Genomic DNA, 15326 nt, shown 5'->3' with positions numbered 1-15326 from the left:
TTGCACTCGCGCCTCAACGATGAAGGGGGTGGAACACCTCTCCCAAGTGTCTCAGTCCCCTTTCACCACCTAGGACTGTAAGTTCGTTGTAACAAAAAAGTCTCAATAAGTCAAAAGTCGAAAACCAATCGGAAATGTGCAAACTGGGATGGAGAAGAGGAATTTGTGTGGGGGAGAAGTGGATAGGTTCGGAGAGAGAGAGAGTGGAAGGAGATGAGCAGTGGGGGAGAAGTGGGATGAAAATAATCATGCTGGGGGGTTGTCGAGAGAGAGAGGGAGAGTGGGAGGAGAGAGAGAGAGAGAGAGAGAGAGAGAGAGAGAGAGAGAGAGAAAGAGAGAGAGAGAGAGAGAGAGAGAGAGAGAATTAGTAAAATATGTTTTGTGGAGTGTACAGTAGATCTTCAAATTTGTATAGTTATTGTTCATAACTATGCAAATATTTGAAGATGCATAATCCAATATGGAGAAATTTAAGCTCATATTATGTAAATATGACTTTTGCCAATGTGAATGTTCTTATGGGGAAATGATATATCACCTCAACTGTTAGGAACCTAAGGGCAATCAAGCTGGATTTTCCAAGATTTGCAGAAACAGGGGTGACAGATCTAATATGAGGCCAATCAAGCTGGATTTTCCAAGATTTGGTGGAAAAGATCCTACAGCTTGGATTTATCGAGCAAATCAGTATTTTCTGTATCATCAAGTGCCTCCAGGTCCGAGGATTTTTTTGGCTTCATTCCACATGGATGATGATGCCTTGGTGTGGTTTCAAGATGCAAGTGAGTCTGGAATCTTTCATTCTTGGGAGGAATTCATTTAGGCAGTGTAGGTTCAATTTGGTTCATCTGCCTATGATGATCCTATGGAAGCATTGACACACTTAAAAAAGTTTCATTTTGTTACTTTTTATAAGACTAAATTTGAATTGCTTTCCAATCGTATTAAAGGCATTTCTGAAAGAAACAAATTAAGCTATTTTTTAAGTGGCTTAAAAGATGAAATTAGACTACCTATTAGGATGTTAAATCCTTCCGCCTTAAATGATGCCTTTGGATTAGCAAAAATCCAAGAGCAATATGTTTGGAGTACAAAGAGGTCATGGATAGGTAATTCTAATGATTCTCAGCAATTGAATGTGGGGGCTTCTGTTTTGGGAAACCCTAAGGTACCTGTTAAGTTGCCTTACTAGAAAATAAATGAGTCTCAGATGTAAGAGAGAAGAAGGAAAGGTTTACGTTATTTTTGTGAGGAGACATGGCAACCAGGCCATAAGTGCACTAAGCCAAGAGTTTATGTGTTAGATGGAATGGATATGGGTGAAAGTAGTGTCAATGCAACTGAGAAAGAATTAATTGTGGAAGAGATACATGAGGAACCTGAATCTGCAGACATAGCTTCCATTTCTTTCCAAGCTATGGTTGGCTCTCCAAGTACTAAAACCATGCGAGTGGTTGGGCATATTAATAAAAGGAAGGTTATGGTATTAATTGACTCTGGATACTGCACTGATGAGCAGGTGTGGGTTGGAGGTACAACAAGAGCAGGCTATGCAAGCTAGGGTAGCTAATGGGGAGATTTTGAATAGTAGTGCTAGAGCTATTGGGGTAGGTATTCAAATACAAGGAATCAGATTTGTTGCTGATTTTTTTTCATTGACTCTCGGGGGTTGTGATGTAGTATTGGGAGTTAGTTGGCTTTCATCTCTTGGGCCAATACTTTGGGATTTTACAGATCTAACAATGCAGTTTGATTATCATGGAAGGAAAGTTTGTCTTAAAGGGCTCACATCTTATGCTATTAGCCTAGTAGATGATAAAGAAATTTCCATGATTTCTAAGGTGGGTTCCAAGAGAGTGTGGTTGCAACTTATGGCTGTGGAAGTCATGAAGAATCAGAATGTTTCTTGTCCCTAAATACAACAATTGTTAAAGAAGTTTGGAAAGGTTTTTGATGAACCTATTACCTTACCTCCTCGTAGAGCTCGAGATCATCAGATTAATCTTAAGAAGGATGATGTACCTGTGAGTGTCAGGCCATATAGGTATCCTTACTTTCAAAAAACAGAAATAGAGAAGATTGTGTCTGAATTACTCAAGTCTGGTGTGATTAGACCCAGTCAATGAAGAGAAGATTGTGTCTGAATTACTCAAGTTTGGTGTGATTAGACCCAATCAATCCCCATTTTCATCTCCTATATTATTAGTGAGGAAATCTAATGGCTCTTGGAGAATGTGCATCGATTATAGAGTGCTTAATGAGGCTACTGTTAAGGATAAGTATCTAATACCAATTGTTGATGAGTTATTGGATGAACTCTTTGGCTCAACAGTTTTTTCTAAATTGGATTTGAGATCTGGTTATCACCAAATTAGAATGAGGGATGAGGATGTACCAAAAACTGCATTTAGGACTCATGAGGGACATTATGAGTTCCTTGTCATGCCTTTTGGCCTTACAAATGCTCCTTTAACATTTCAAGCATTGATAAATGAGGTTTTTAAGATTTTTCTTAGGTAGTTTGTCATAGTGTTTATTGATGACATTCTTGTCTATAGTAAGGATATGGCATCCCGTATAATTCATTTGACCACTGTTTTGAAGACACTTGAGGCTAATCAATTGTTTGCAAAGAGATCAAAATGTCACTTTGCTTGTTCAGAAATTGAGTACCTTGGCCATTTAATCTCAAAAGATGGTGTAAGAGCTGATCCAAGGAAGCTGGATTCAATGGTGTCCTGGCCAATTCCAAAAACTCTTAAAGTATTGAGGGGTTTATTGGGATTAACAGAATATTACATAAAGTTTATTCGGGGATATGGCCAAATAGCAACACCTTTAATTCTTTTGTTGAAAAAAGATGCTTTTAAATGGTCTGAGGTAGCAAATGATGCCTTTGAAGAATTGAAGAGGGCAGTCACAAGTCCTCTTGTTTTATGCTTACCTGACTTTTATAAGCAATTTGTGGTGGAGTGTGATGCAGTGTGATGCATGTGGGGTGGGAGTACAAGTTGTCTTGAAGCAAGATCAAAGGCCATTGGCTTTTCTGAGTCAAGCTCTCAATGGTAAGAATTTGAGGCTTTCCACCTATGAGAAAGAGCTGTTGGCACTTGTTATTGCTGTAAAAAAATGGAGGCTTTATTTGTTGGGGGCGGCTTTTATTGTTAGAACTAATCACCACAGTTTAAAGTACCTCTTAGAACAGAAAGTGGGAAAAAATGCTCAACAAAGGTGGATTTCTAAGCTGTTAGGTTATGAATTCACAATTGAGTACAAGAAGGGAGTTGAAAATAAAGCCGCAGATGCTTTGTCAAGGAAGGAAGCCTTAAATGACACTAGATTAATGACTGGTACTTCATTTCCTACTCAATCTGGTTGGAGGAATTGAAGCAAGCTTATGCTTCAGATCAGAAGGCACAGGAACAATTGGCAGTATTACAAGGAGGTTCTTCTCCTTCCTCTTCTGCATTTTCTATTAAGCATGGGTTGTTATTTAAAAATGGCAAAATTTATATCCCTGATAACCTTGAGTTGAAATTGAAAATTTTGCATTTTATTTGTGCTAGTCCATCTGCTGGACACTCTGGGTTCCATAAGTCACTACATCGAGCTAGGCAAGACTTTTATTGGCCTGGCCTTAAACGTGAAGTGAACAGTATATAAGGGAGTGTGATTTGTATCAGAGGAATAAGGTGGAGCTTGTATACCCTGCTGGTCTTTTACAGCCTCTTCCTGTACATGCAAATTCATGGACAGATTTGTCCATGGATTTCATTGAAGGCTTGCTAATCTCGAGAGGGTTTTCTGTCATCATGGTTGTTGTTGACAGATTATCTAAATATGCACACTTTATGGCCTTGAAGCACCCATTCACAACATCTAAAGTGGCACCATTATTTTTTGACAATGTGTTTAAGTTGCATGGCATGCCTCAGAATATTGTTTCTAATAGAGGAGCAACTTTTACTAGTTCATTTTGGAAGGAACTCTTTAAGCTACAAGTAGTGACACTTTCCTACTCATCTGCCTACCATCCTCAGAGTGATGGTCAAGTTGAGGCAGTCAATAAGTGCATTGAGCATTTTTTGAGGAGTTTTTCTGGGGATAGGCCTAGGTTATAGTTTGATTGGTTGACCCTGGCTGAATGGTGGTATAATTCCACTCCTCACACTTCAACAAAGTTGACTCCTTTTGAGGTGGTGTATGGTAGACCCCAACAAAGTTGCAATCTTATATACCTAGTTTAACTGCTAATCAAGCAGTTGATGAGGTTTGGAAGACTCGAGATCAGATACTTTCTACTCTTAAGAGTAACTTGGCTACTGCTCAAAAGATGACGAGGTTTCAAGCTGACAAGAAAAGAACTGAAAGGGAGTTTGCTATAGGGGATTGGGTCTATTTGAGGTTGTAGCCTTATAGGCAACAATCATTGGTGGCTAGAAGAAATTTCAAGCTTTCTCCTCGTTTCTTTGGACCTTTTTAGATTGTTCAAAGAGTGGGACATGTTGCTTATAAGCTGGAATTACCACCAACCAGCTCTATTCACCCAGTTTTTCATATTTCTTGCCTTAAGAAAAAATTGGGTCAACATCACTCACCACTGTCTTCCTTGCCTCTAGTGGATTTGCAAGGTAAATTAACTCCTGAGCCTGAGGCTATTCTGCAGTGTAGAATGAGGCAGGTTCATAACATGGCAGTAATTGATGTGTTAGTTCAATGGAAGGGGGCTAGTGTTGATGATGCAACGTGGGAGCCATATTGGTCATTGCGTGATAAATTTCCTCACCTTGTGGGCAATGTGCTTTAATGGGGGAGAATATGTTACGGGTTGAGAATTATGGAAGATGGATGAGATCATAGATCGAGGCCAACATGAATAAGAATTGAAGTTTGAACTGAAGTCTGCATGAATAAGAACTGAAGTCTTCGAATAAGCAAAGTAGAAAGATCAAGACTCAACATTTTATGTAAATGGAGTTAACTGTTTGTAATTGTGTCGTTTACTTGTAAGTGGAAATAAATTGAACGGTGCCGTTTCATGACTGTCGTTTAAGTCATCAAATGGCTGAACTTGTTATAAGTCTGTGTAGGTTTCATAACTGACTCAAGTAATTGATTCATTCTTCTATAAAAGGTAGCCGTAAGCTGGGAAGGAGGCCAACTTTGGTATTCAGTGTGAATCAACTCTATCTCTCTATCTCTCTTTATTTCTCACTATTTCTCTCTATCTCTTTCTCTCTCTAATTCTTGAAGAATTCCTTATATTCGTGAAGGGGTCCATTACATCAACCTTCTCCTTCTGGCTTCATGGGAAACTCCATTCTCCAAACCCGAAACTTCTGGAACATCAGTCCTTGCCCCTGAAAATGAAGGAGAAGGTGGTATTGTTAAATTAATTTCTATTGCATAATCCATTGTCTGGTTTTCCAAGTTTTTCAAGTGTACAAAAGGAGCATCAATGGCAGTCTTGAAAGATGAAGAAGGGGGGCCCATAAAATCAATTTCAGCAAGAGTATTTGGACATTCCGGTTGAATAACAGCAGACATGCGTGAGAACGAATCTCTATTTTCAACAGTTGGAGCTTGTTCTTGGTTTGCTCTCATATGGTGACTATGAATATATGACCCAAGGTCCTCGATTAACCTTTCCGCAGAATCCATTGCAATATTTAATGCATATGAAAGTGAAGAAAATGAAGCAGCTCCTTGCAATAATAATCTTGAAACTTGAAGGGAACGATACCGCTGGTTGCTCTGTGTCTCAGTGTCAGACTATACTGGGGAAGTTAGATGTCCATTGGCAGAGAAATTTGTTAGTTCACCCATGATGGGTGAGCCATCAAGATCTTGTGCCCGCATTCGCTCTCCCATCAACCCAGTACTACTACGAATTCTTTCCTCGCTAGGTGAAGATAATCCTCGACTCCCGAGCTGCTGCCTCGTACTCACAATCCTATGTGAATGCGGCCGAGGAGGAACCTTTAATCCCATCTCTTGACTCCTACTTCGGGGGCTGCAATCACTTCCGTTGCTATATATTGGAATGATGTTTAAAATCTAATATTTTAATAATATTTTATTTAATTTTTATTTAAAGTTATCTCATTTTATTTAAGATTGATCATCCGGATTTCGGCCTGAGAATCTGGTATATCCGGACTGGAACTTAGATTTCAAACCTAGGCTGGGTTAGCCTAGATCAGACCCGAGTCGAAACTAAGATGAATCCGAGTTGTAGGTTCTGAGTTTACAATTCGGTACATTTTTTCTTTTTCTTTTTTCACTCTCCAGTTTGAATATTTTGATGTCTTTATTTCATAAATGCCTAGATCATATATCATGTCCAATTCTGCAAGACTGAAACTAATGTTTTGAGACCAAATGGGCTGAGCCATGCAAGACTGAAAGTACATTATTCACTTTTTATTATAAATTTTTTCTGTACACATTTATGCATTGATGAGATGATATGAAATGAGAACTCAATGACACAAAGATTAACTATAGTTTAGATGTATTTTTCACTGAATTAAATGCTAGGGCAGTTTGACGTAGAGCATCTTCACTTCTGAAGTGAAGTTTCCACCCGATCTCGATTAGTTGTCGGCTCGGGCATAGCTTCTGGGAAAAGGGATAACATCTCTAGCATCACTCAGCCAAGTGGTGAAGAGAATCATTTGGTCCAACCCAAGACTGAATCCAGAGTTAAGGTAGTTCATTCAAATTATGCACGCACGCACCGACCGACCACGCATGCAACTGTCAACGGCAGTTCATATACTGGTTTAGAATAAAGACATAAAAACATTCAAACTTAAATTTAGGTGGGGGTCCGGGTTATAAACCCAGGTTCTAGCTCTGATTTGTTCTGGGCCGGAATCTAGATTCCAGACCAGGCCGAAAAAAATTCGATCTGAATGAACAGTCCTAATCTCATCATCCAAACGAGACCTAAATCGATTGTTGTCGTATTGTTTTATAATAAAAAGTTTCTTGTTTTATAAGCCGTGTCCCGTGGTGCAAAAAATAATTCTTCAAATTCGTGCCAAATTCTACTCATTATCTTATTGGCCACCAATAAAATTAAAATAATAATATGATATGTCGCATTATTTCAATCAAATATTTCAAATCATTATTCGAGTATTAGTATTACAATTAATTTGATTTAATTTTAGTTAAAGAAGCTACTATTTTGACTTATTTACTTATGTACCCGTATTAGAACATTAACTTTGATTTAGATAAATTTTTAGACAAAATTTAATTAATATGTCACTTTTTAGGTTTTGATTACTCATTCTAGGAACAAAATCTGTTAGACAATCTAGGAAGAAAATTAGTCTAAACACAGAAATGATAATACACCCCTTTTATATCATTCAACTTTTCTACCCGTTTCCCCCTTTTATAGCAGAAAGCCTGAAAGGTCTTCATTGATTGCGAAAACTTACATCCTTCCGATCTCCTTCAAAAATCCCATAGAATATACATTTACATCTACCAAATTACCAATCCTGTGGGAAATATGCAACATTTTTTACGTTGTCAAAACGACATAGAAGCACAACAAATTACAATGATATAATTTTCTAGATTGTAAGGTAAACGATGTGGTATTTGCATTATGAGAAACAGTTGTTGGGCCTGAATTTACTCTTTATTGCTGGAGGAACGATCCTTCCTCTGTCCGCCCAGAATACGGGAAATCTGTAAACCTCTGCTGAATGCTTGGTTGAAGAGCATTCGTGTTTGGAATTCTGAAACAAACGGGAACCAAGCCAAGAAAGCAACTGGAATAAATAGAAGCCAGCCAATGATCATTTCATAGGCACGAGCAAGTGCCTTGACTGATTCCCAGAATCCAGCTCGTTCAATCAGCGGCTTACAAGCTTGCGCAATCTATTTCAACCAAAACATCAAGTAATGCAAACAAAGGATGAAAAACAAGAATACTTAAGTCGAGTCAAGGAGAAATGGAGCTAATATTTGCTTTGTTATATATAAATAACAATAGTTGAAGCTCGTAAAGGCCTTGGAAAAAGAAGACGTTGAAGGCCCACAGAAAGTGAATAGGACAAATGGAAGGACTAAAAAAGTATATGTTTAATCAGTTTTACTTACAAGAAGCAATCCCCATCCAGTTGGCATGAATGCAAGAATGCAGACTACGATGTCCTTGAGCGTCATATGAGGGAGTGCTATTAAAGTGATGAAAAGAGAACAGAATGTTAGAAAAACTAGAGCCTTGATAAATCGAAATACAAGCTGGAATTTTGCACTCAATCGTCTTCTTCCGAGGGACACAACCTGCAAAAGTAAAAAAAAAAAAGTTCAACGTGAAGCATGAATTTACTTTCAGGCACTAGAAACTCATTATTTATGTGAATTAGTATCAAGTGAAAGAATTTCCTATCAGATTGTCCTGAAACAAAAAGAAAAAGACGAGTCTACTGCTATTTTAAGACAGGTAGGAGCCCGGAGGCCCTCACTACTTACCTTCATCAGCAACAATAGTACAATGATCACAACCCATGAAACTCCATAAACCTGTAAACCAGCAAAAAGTAATTAAAATTACTGTAGCTACCCTGTTGTTAAAATTATAAGATTCACATGCATTTCATGTTAATGAAAAATGCAGCATATACCAGGAAACTTCTGGTATTCTTAATGATTTTCAAATGATATACGAGCCCATATTGATAGAGGAAAAAGCGCAAGGATAACAATATCTCAGCAATGATACCCCGCTTCCCAGAACAACGGAGATGCTCTTGTTCCTTTTCCCACCAAGATTCCCAACTTTTATCTTGAGGTACACCTATCCCTCCATGGTTGCTTATCCATTTATTCCAATCTGCCAAGTCATCAACAATCTTTTGCCACTCAAATCCTGATGGATTGAAGAGGAAAGGGGCAAAAAGCCATGTTCCCACCATGAACCATATCGATATAATGATCAAGACATATGCAACTGAACCACTATATGAAAGACCAAACATTTGGTACACAAGAAGTAGAATCATCAGTTCAATCCCCTTGACAAAATGGCTGCGAGAGTAGAGCCTATAGTTCTCGGCAAACTTAGCATGGACCACAACAAAACCACGACCTGTAGCTCTGTATTGTGCACCCCCGTGAAGCAATGTCCTTCCATAATAGTGGGTTTTTGTTCCCAAAGAAAATGTGAAGAATACAGAAGCTAACTGTAATTGCATTATTATGAAATCAGTTAATGCACGCCGGAAGCCCCTCTCCAAACCGATTTCAATCATCATAGGCAGGGCCAACAGAAATCCAATTTGCACAAAAGACTGAGAAGCAAGAGCTACTTGAAGAGGCTTGATGTCTTGAATAGCTGTTGCAGTGCTCAGCTCCTCTTCGAGTCCACTGAGAGCAAGATAAAGGCGGCCGTAGAGAAAGACATAGACTGTGAACACTGTCAGCTGTCAAAACCAGAAACAGAGTGAGTTTTACATAATTCTATGGTATCATCTAGCACAAATGTAGGCAAGCATCTTATTTCTTATACATACCAACGTGCTGAAATAGAAACCAATAGTGGTGAAATAGCATGACAACATTCGGAAGAAATCAAATCGGTGCCCAAGCCTATATATGTCACGACTTAATGTCTGCTCACCATTCCCATTAGCTATCTTTGCCTCGAACATTGAGATCTGTTGAAGGCCAACATCCCTCCCTTTGCCAACTTGTATATATTCATGATGAGTAACATTTCCTTCGCGTAGTGTAGAATTAAAACCTACAGAACATGGATAGATGGAAAGATAAATAGTTGAGCCAGAATCACATACTCATTTAGTATGAAACAGTTTTCCAGACAGAAAATGCCTGCAAATATGTCCTCGCTTAAATTGATGACTTTGGAAGCTTTGCTGACACCCCCTCTAGTAAGGTGGAACAGTCTATCAAACACATCTGGGTGACCATAGTGGAACCGAACTCTGAATGACCAGAAGAAAATTATGGATTCACGCATCAAACATGAGCATTAATAATCACAAGATATATAAATAATCACAAGACATGAAGTTGGAAAAAGATTGTAATAAAAAACATGTACACTTGTGAATTTCTTGTATCACTAAACTAGCACACTTAGGTTATACTTGGGCTCTTGTCTACTCTTTTGATCAATAAACATTTGTTTATTGATCAAAAGAATATATAAATGAGGGTAAAACTTGGTCAGAAACATGCAACACCAACACTACTGAGAGTTTTAACTATGATTATCGGAAAACAGTTTAAACTCCGAAAATCTGGTAGTATCAATACTTTATTAGGACATCTGAACAGAGACTGATGAACTCAAACTTTTGAAATTTGACCAGATAATAAATAAACAAGAAAATTTTGGTTGTCCTGACTCTTGCATAATTTCCACAATCTAAATAAAAGGAAAAAAGGAAATGCCAAATTCAGAAGATTCGATTTTTGTGGTGAACTGAATATTTTTCCTGAATATTTATTTGATGAAAATATTGTAGCATTCTCATTGTTTGATTCCATCACAAAATATGTTATTAGAAAATTTCTCGACTGCACTTGGTGACCCAGTTTGCAGTTCAGACCAACCAATAATAACTTGACAGTAAAGATAATGGATAAGAAAAATCAGCTCAACCCACATACAAAACCAGCATTTCTGGAACCTTATTCCACTGCAAAAAAAAAATGGAACTTAATAGGCAGATTGTGAGCTAGGCATTCAGTACAATGACGAGACTTTACTAGCTAAGCCAGTTGAAATAAACTTAATTTTCTTGGAACTATATATGTAAAAATATTGTCAAACAAAGCAGAGGCATACATGCATGCATGTGTGCACACACATCTAGAGAGAGAAACCTTACTTCAGAGGGTCAGCTAATAGGCGCTGCCCAAGAGTTACAAAGCCATTCTCCTGATTAGACATAAACCATCCCAGCGATGAAACACTGCACAAATTGACAAAAAAATTATGAGGAGCCAGTCAACACACATGCAGTCCTAGTTACAAAGAGCACTACAACCAAAATCCAGTTTAAAGATTAGCAAGGCAACAAAAGTACCTGCCAGTGAATATATGCTCTCGAAGTCCAAGGATTGTTGGAAATCTCACGCCATCATGTTTTTTAAGAAATTCTTCCAGCAAGTTCCTCATCTTGAAGGCTTCTTCCAAATAGTTCTCCTGTTGAACACTTTACTTAGGGGATGTTTGAATGTAAGATTTTCTGAATTTTTTTAGAAAACATTTAAAGATGGGTTTTATGGTGTTTGATAAAAGTGGAGGGACCCATTAAAAACATGCTTGGTTTGAGAAAAATTTTCTGAGATGTTTTTATAGGGATTGGAAAAGGTGGTGGGGCCCATTAAGAATACTACTCTTAGGAGTAAGATTGACACCCCTGGGCTCGTACTTCTTTTCTTCTTTCTCTTGAAAGTTCTCTCTTCATTTATGAAGAGAAATCGATATCTTTAGTTTTGTGAAAATTTTGCATGTTACAAAAATCAGGGTAAGATGTTACGATTATTGAGATTGTTTTGGTGTGAAGATGTTTGGGTTGAAAGTAGGAAAATCTGGAGAAACTTTTGAGAAATGTTTGGTTCCCAAGCATGACCTATATTAAATGTTGTATAAGAGACCAAGTTTCAATAATTTGTAGGTTTGTATGCGTGTGCACACACATACAAACACCATATGTTTGCCATGATACCTGATTCATATCTATAGTTTGCAAGCCTTCCCCACGTGTGAAAATAATGGCATGATTTTGATTTTCTGGCTTCCCCTCACCCAATATTGCTGGCCCAGGAAGCTTTATCCGATATATAATCTGTGATAGACATCCAAACAATCACTTGTGAAGCTCTAGTCTGAGTTAAAAAATCTGCATGATATCACTGGGCATACAATTCTTATGATTGGATTCCAATAAACAATCCTAAAATCATTTTGACTCTCGGAAGTCAGAAGTGCAAAGTTGAAGACGGAAAAGAGTATCTGTCATTTCAATCAGCCCCCATTATTATTATTATTATTATTATTATTATGTCGGGGAACCTCTCCAAGGCAGGGCCCTTAGGACCCACTCCTGCAGAGTAAACCCTGGTCCCGTGCACCGCACCCTCAGAAGTTTCCCTACACGGAACTGGTTAAATCACTGGCTTTTCATTACGGGGTTTGGCCCCAAAGGATTGTTTGCACCCATGAGGTATTGAACCTTGGACCTTGAAGGGAGTGATTCCCCAAGACCAAGGCCTTCACCACTTGGGCCAACCCGTTGGGGTTAATCAGCCCCCATTATTATTTTCTCTTGGCACCAGATCACGAAGGCCATCTTTATGTATCACTTCTCACGATAGGAAAGCTATATTTACTTTCTTGCATCACTGTGTAATCCACTTTCAAGAATAATCTAAGACTCATACCTGGTCCAAGTTTTGAACAGGCTCAGAAGAATCAATTGACTTAGTTGGTAAAGCAGCCTTTACGAGAGCTGAATAATAGACCTTTTGAACTGTTTTTTTGGAGTTATCTTTGCCAGTTTCTTCTACTTCATCAATGTAAGCTACCCGAAGAGAAGGATACCTGAGACAAGCAAACTAGGAAACATAACTAATAGGTACTTAGAGAAGCAATAACGTGACATGAATAGAATGTGGGAAACATACTTTGTCATAAGCTTCAGAATGTCTTTAGCATGAGAATGACCAGACCGTTTGTCAATGCCATACTGTTGGCATGATACCACATATGTGAACTTCATATCAGCTATCGCTTGACATTGTGCCCATAATGACCTTTCACTCTTTGAGTGTTCTTCACTATCTAATTCAGCCGCCCTGTAGCCTTTCATTAGATCTGAACAAAAGCAATCAGCAATTACAAAAATAAGTGTTACACTGTGCAACAGATGATCAAATGAGAATTTTACACCCAAGCTAATCACCTTCATCCTTAGCCATATCCAGAAAAGCCTGAAGTTCCAAAGCTTTACGGTAATACATCATGCCTCGTACTTATTTTCGAGAGTAGCACAATTATATGCAAAGAATACTCATAACTTATCATTAGATAAAGGGAAAATAGTGCTTATTCAATTCTGAGAGAAAGAAAGAGAGATAATACCAGTCCTGGTCAATGTCTGGCCTCTATATGATGCCCACAAACGGAGTTCTTCATGTTTTTCTCTCACTTCTTCTTCATCAATACACTTCACTCGTTCTTGAAAGTTTTTCCATTCATCTGTAGTAAGTCGCCATGTTATGAAAGAGCATGTTAGACAATCAATAAGTTATTCAAAAGGAGGTGAGGAAGAAGAGGAACCTGGAAAGATCTTTTGCAAATAAAAAAGTATGGAAACTCCGTCTTCTTCATTGAGCTTCTCTAGGTCTTCTATGGAGAAAAGGACATCCTCTGTATTGTAGGGAGTGAGGACGCTATCCCCCACCAGAAAAAAAAAAGCAGCAGCAAATATGTCAGATAAGATATGTTGCAATTAAGATCTATTTTAAGTGGAGAGAGACAACCCTATGGAGAGAGACGAGAGAAGACCAGCCGCCACCCTTCACCCATCCTAAACCGGCGGCGAGTGACACCTCACCACCGGCATAGACAAGGCCGACGGGCCCCGGTGACTTCGCTGAGGGCCGTCCAGCGTAGGTTTTGGCTCCAGCGACCTGGATTTTTGCAAGATTTTCTCTGTCTTTCTTGGAGGCGACAACCTGTGCCTTTGCCACTGCCACCGCCATAGACAAGACCGACAGGCTTCGGCGACTCCTTTGAGGGCCCTTCAACGTTGGTCCCCCTCCAACGACTGGGATTTAGATCTGCATTTTCGTCGATGCAGATCTGGTGTTTCTGATATGCTTTATATTTTTCGTATAATCCTTGAGATGACGAAGCGAGATTATCCTGGGAGATAATCTTGTGGCTTGGGATCAGACGATGATGACGTGCGACATGGATTCGTCTCAGATGGAAGGTGAGAGGTGGAATAAAAAACTTTCGTTTTTACAAAAGAGAGAGGAAATAGCTTTCGCATCTCTGAACGTAGTAAAAGGATGGCTAAGTTCATGTGTCTAGGTGGGACGGCAGCTTCGTGGGTGGCTAAGGGGATAGAGGATTGTTTAGAACTCAACTGTCATGAAGGATTCTTCAGGGAGCTAAGGATGGGTAATGGAGTTCTCATCATTCAATATCATATTAACACAAGGGGCAACTTTCTGCAACTTTCAGAATTCCGGAATGGAAGGAGGAAAGGTTTGTTGGTGATTCCAGAAGGCGCAAATGGCATTGGATGGAAAGGTTTTCTGCAGTCCATTCGAAGCGTTATTGGGTCCAAAGCCACTATTCTGAAGCATGCAAACAGAGGGGAGTTTGTTGATGGAGACAGTGGGAAGGCCTTCCTCGGTCAAAGGTGCCTTGTACACTTCGATGTTGAGGTCATTGGCGGGTAGTCTAGCCGAGAATAGCTCTGTGGCAGAAGGAAAGGGCAAGACACTTGTAGGAGACAAAGGCTATCAAGTGACATTGGGAGAAGTGGAGGGGGTCTAGTGGGCTGTTAAAGCTCAATTGAAGGGAGTTATGGAGTATGTGAGTGATCTCATGATTAAAGTGGATAAGGGGCTGGACCTAGTCGTGATTTTGGGTGGTGGGTCGAAAACGGACGGGGTAGATCCTACGGGTTTGAAAGCCTCAAGTGCGTCGGCAAAGGGCATTTCGATACCGTCACAGATAGGGTCGTTGGACCCTAGCATCACTGTTCACGCCGATGTCATTCAGGTAATCGATAGCTTGTTGTCTGACTGCCCTCAGTCACTAGTTGCTAATGGGGTTGGTACTTTTTTCCAGGGTTCACTTTCAATTAAAGATGAGGGTCTTTCTAGGGTGTTGAGTACTTTGGAAGAAATTGACAAACCTTTTTTAGAAGATGAAAATGGGGTAACAGAAGGTAGTGCTTCTCCTACCTGTTCTATGCTTCCTGAGGTACTAGTAGGGTCTAACAAAGTGGCATAGAAAGGATCGTCGGGGGGTGGAGTACATACAAGCAATGTCCTCATCGATGGAGAGGAGGAACTTTTAACGGTGACAACAACAATGGACAGCAACCATATAGCTATTGAGGAGGTTCGGGATTTGAATGCAGGATACGACAAGGAGGAAATTATGGGTCTGTCGTTGGTGCTTTGTGAGTAGGAATGTCTAGGGTCGAGAGTGCAGTTGGGTACTGTATTTGGAGATAATGTTGTTCTCCTGGTTTCTCTACCTCCGATAAACAATATAGCGGGTTCACTATCGGATTGAGTTCTGG

The 15326-nt window shown here is 39.3% G+C and overlaps 1 protein-coding gene across 2 annotated transcripts in view; it reads right to left on the bottom strand.

Annotated features, from left to right (window-relative positions):
* Positions 1-7367: 7367 nt before the first annotated feature.
* Positions 7368-15326, bottom strand: part of LOC109001495 (callose synthase 2) — a 34773-nt gene continuing 26814 nt past the window's right edge. The window contains exons 30-43 of one of the 2 annotated variants that reach the window (XM_018978801.2): positions 13340-13452; positions 13142-13258; positions 12963-13031; positions 12685-12874; positions 12442-12601; positions 11727-11846; positions 11082-11200; positions 10884-10967; positions 9859-9971; positions 9540-9769; positions 8652-9449; positions 8500-8550; positions 8125-8310; positions 7368-7902 (exon numbers count right to left, since the gene is read on the bottom strand). In XM_018978801.2, the coding sequence (XP_018834346.1) occupies positions 7654-7902; positions 8125-8310; positions 8500-8550; positions 8652-9449; positions 9540-9769; positions 9859-9971; positions 10884-10967; positions 11082-11200; positions 11727-11846; positions 12442-12601; positions 12685-12874; positions 12963-13031; positions 13142-13258; positions 13340-13452 (2599 nt within the window). In that variant the 3' untranslated portion in view covers positions 7368-7653. Of the gene's footprint in view, positions 7903-8124; positions 8311-8499; positions 8551-8651; positions 9450-9539; positions 9770-9858; positions 9972-10883; positions 10968-11081; positions 11201-11726; positions 11847-12441; positions 12602-12684; positions 12875-12962; positions 13032-13141; positions 13259-13339; positions 13453-15326 lie in introns of those variants that run through there. The other variant, XM_035685500.1, reaches the window with a different exon arrangement.

The sequence above is a fragment of the Juglans regia genome, chromosome 14 (assembly GCF_001411555.2).
Source record: "Juglans regia cultivar Chandler chromosome 14, Walnut 2.0, whole genome shotgun sequence".
NCBI classification, from domain to species: Eukaryota; Viridiplantae; Streptophyta; class Magnoliopsida; order Fagales; family Juglandaceae; genus Juglans; species Juglans regia.
Note: the sequence above shows the minus strand (reverse complement) of the source record. Positions and strands in the feature narration are given on the sequence as shown.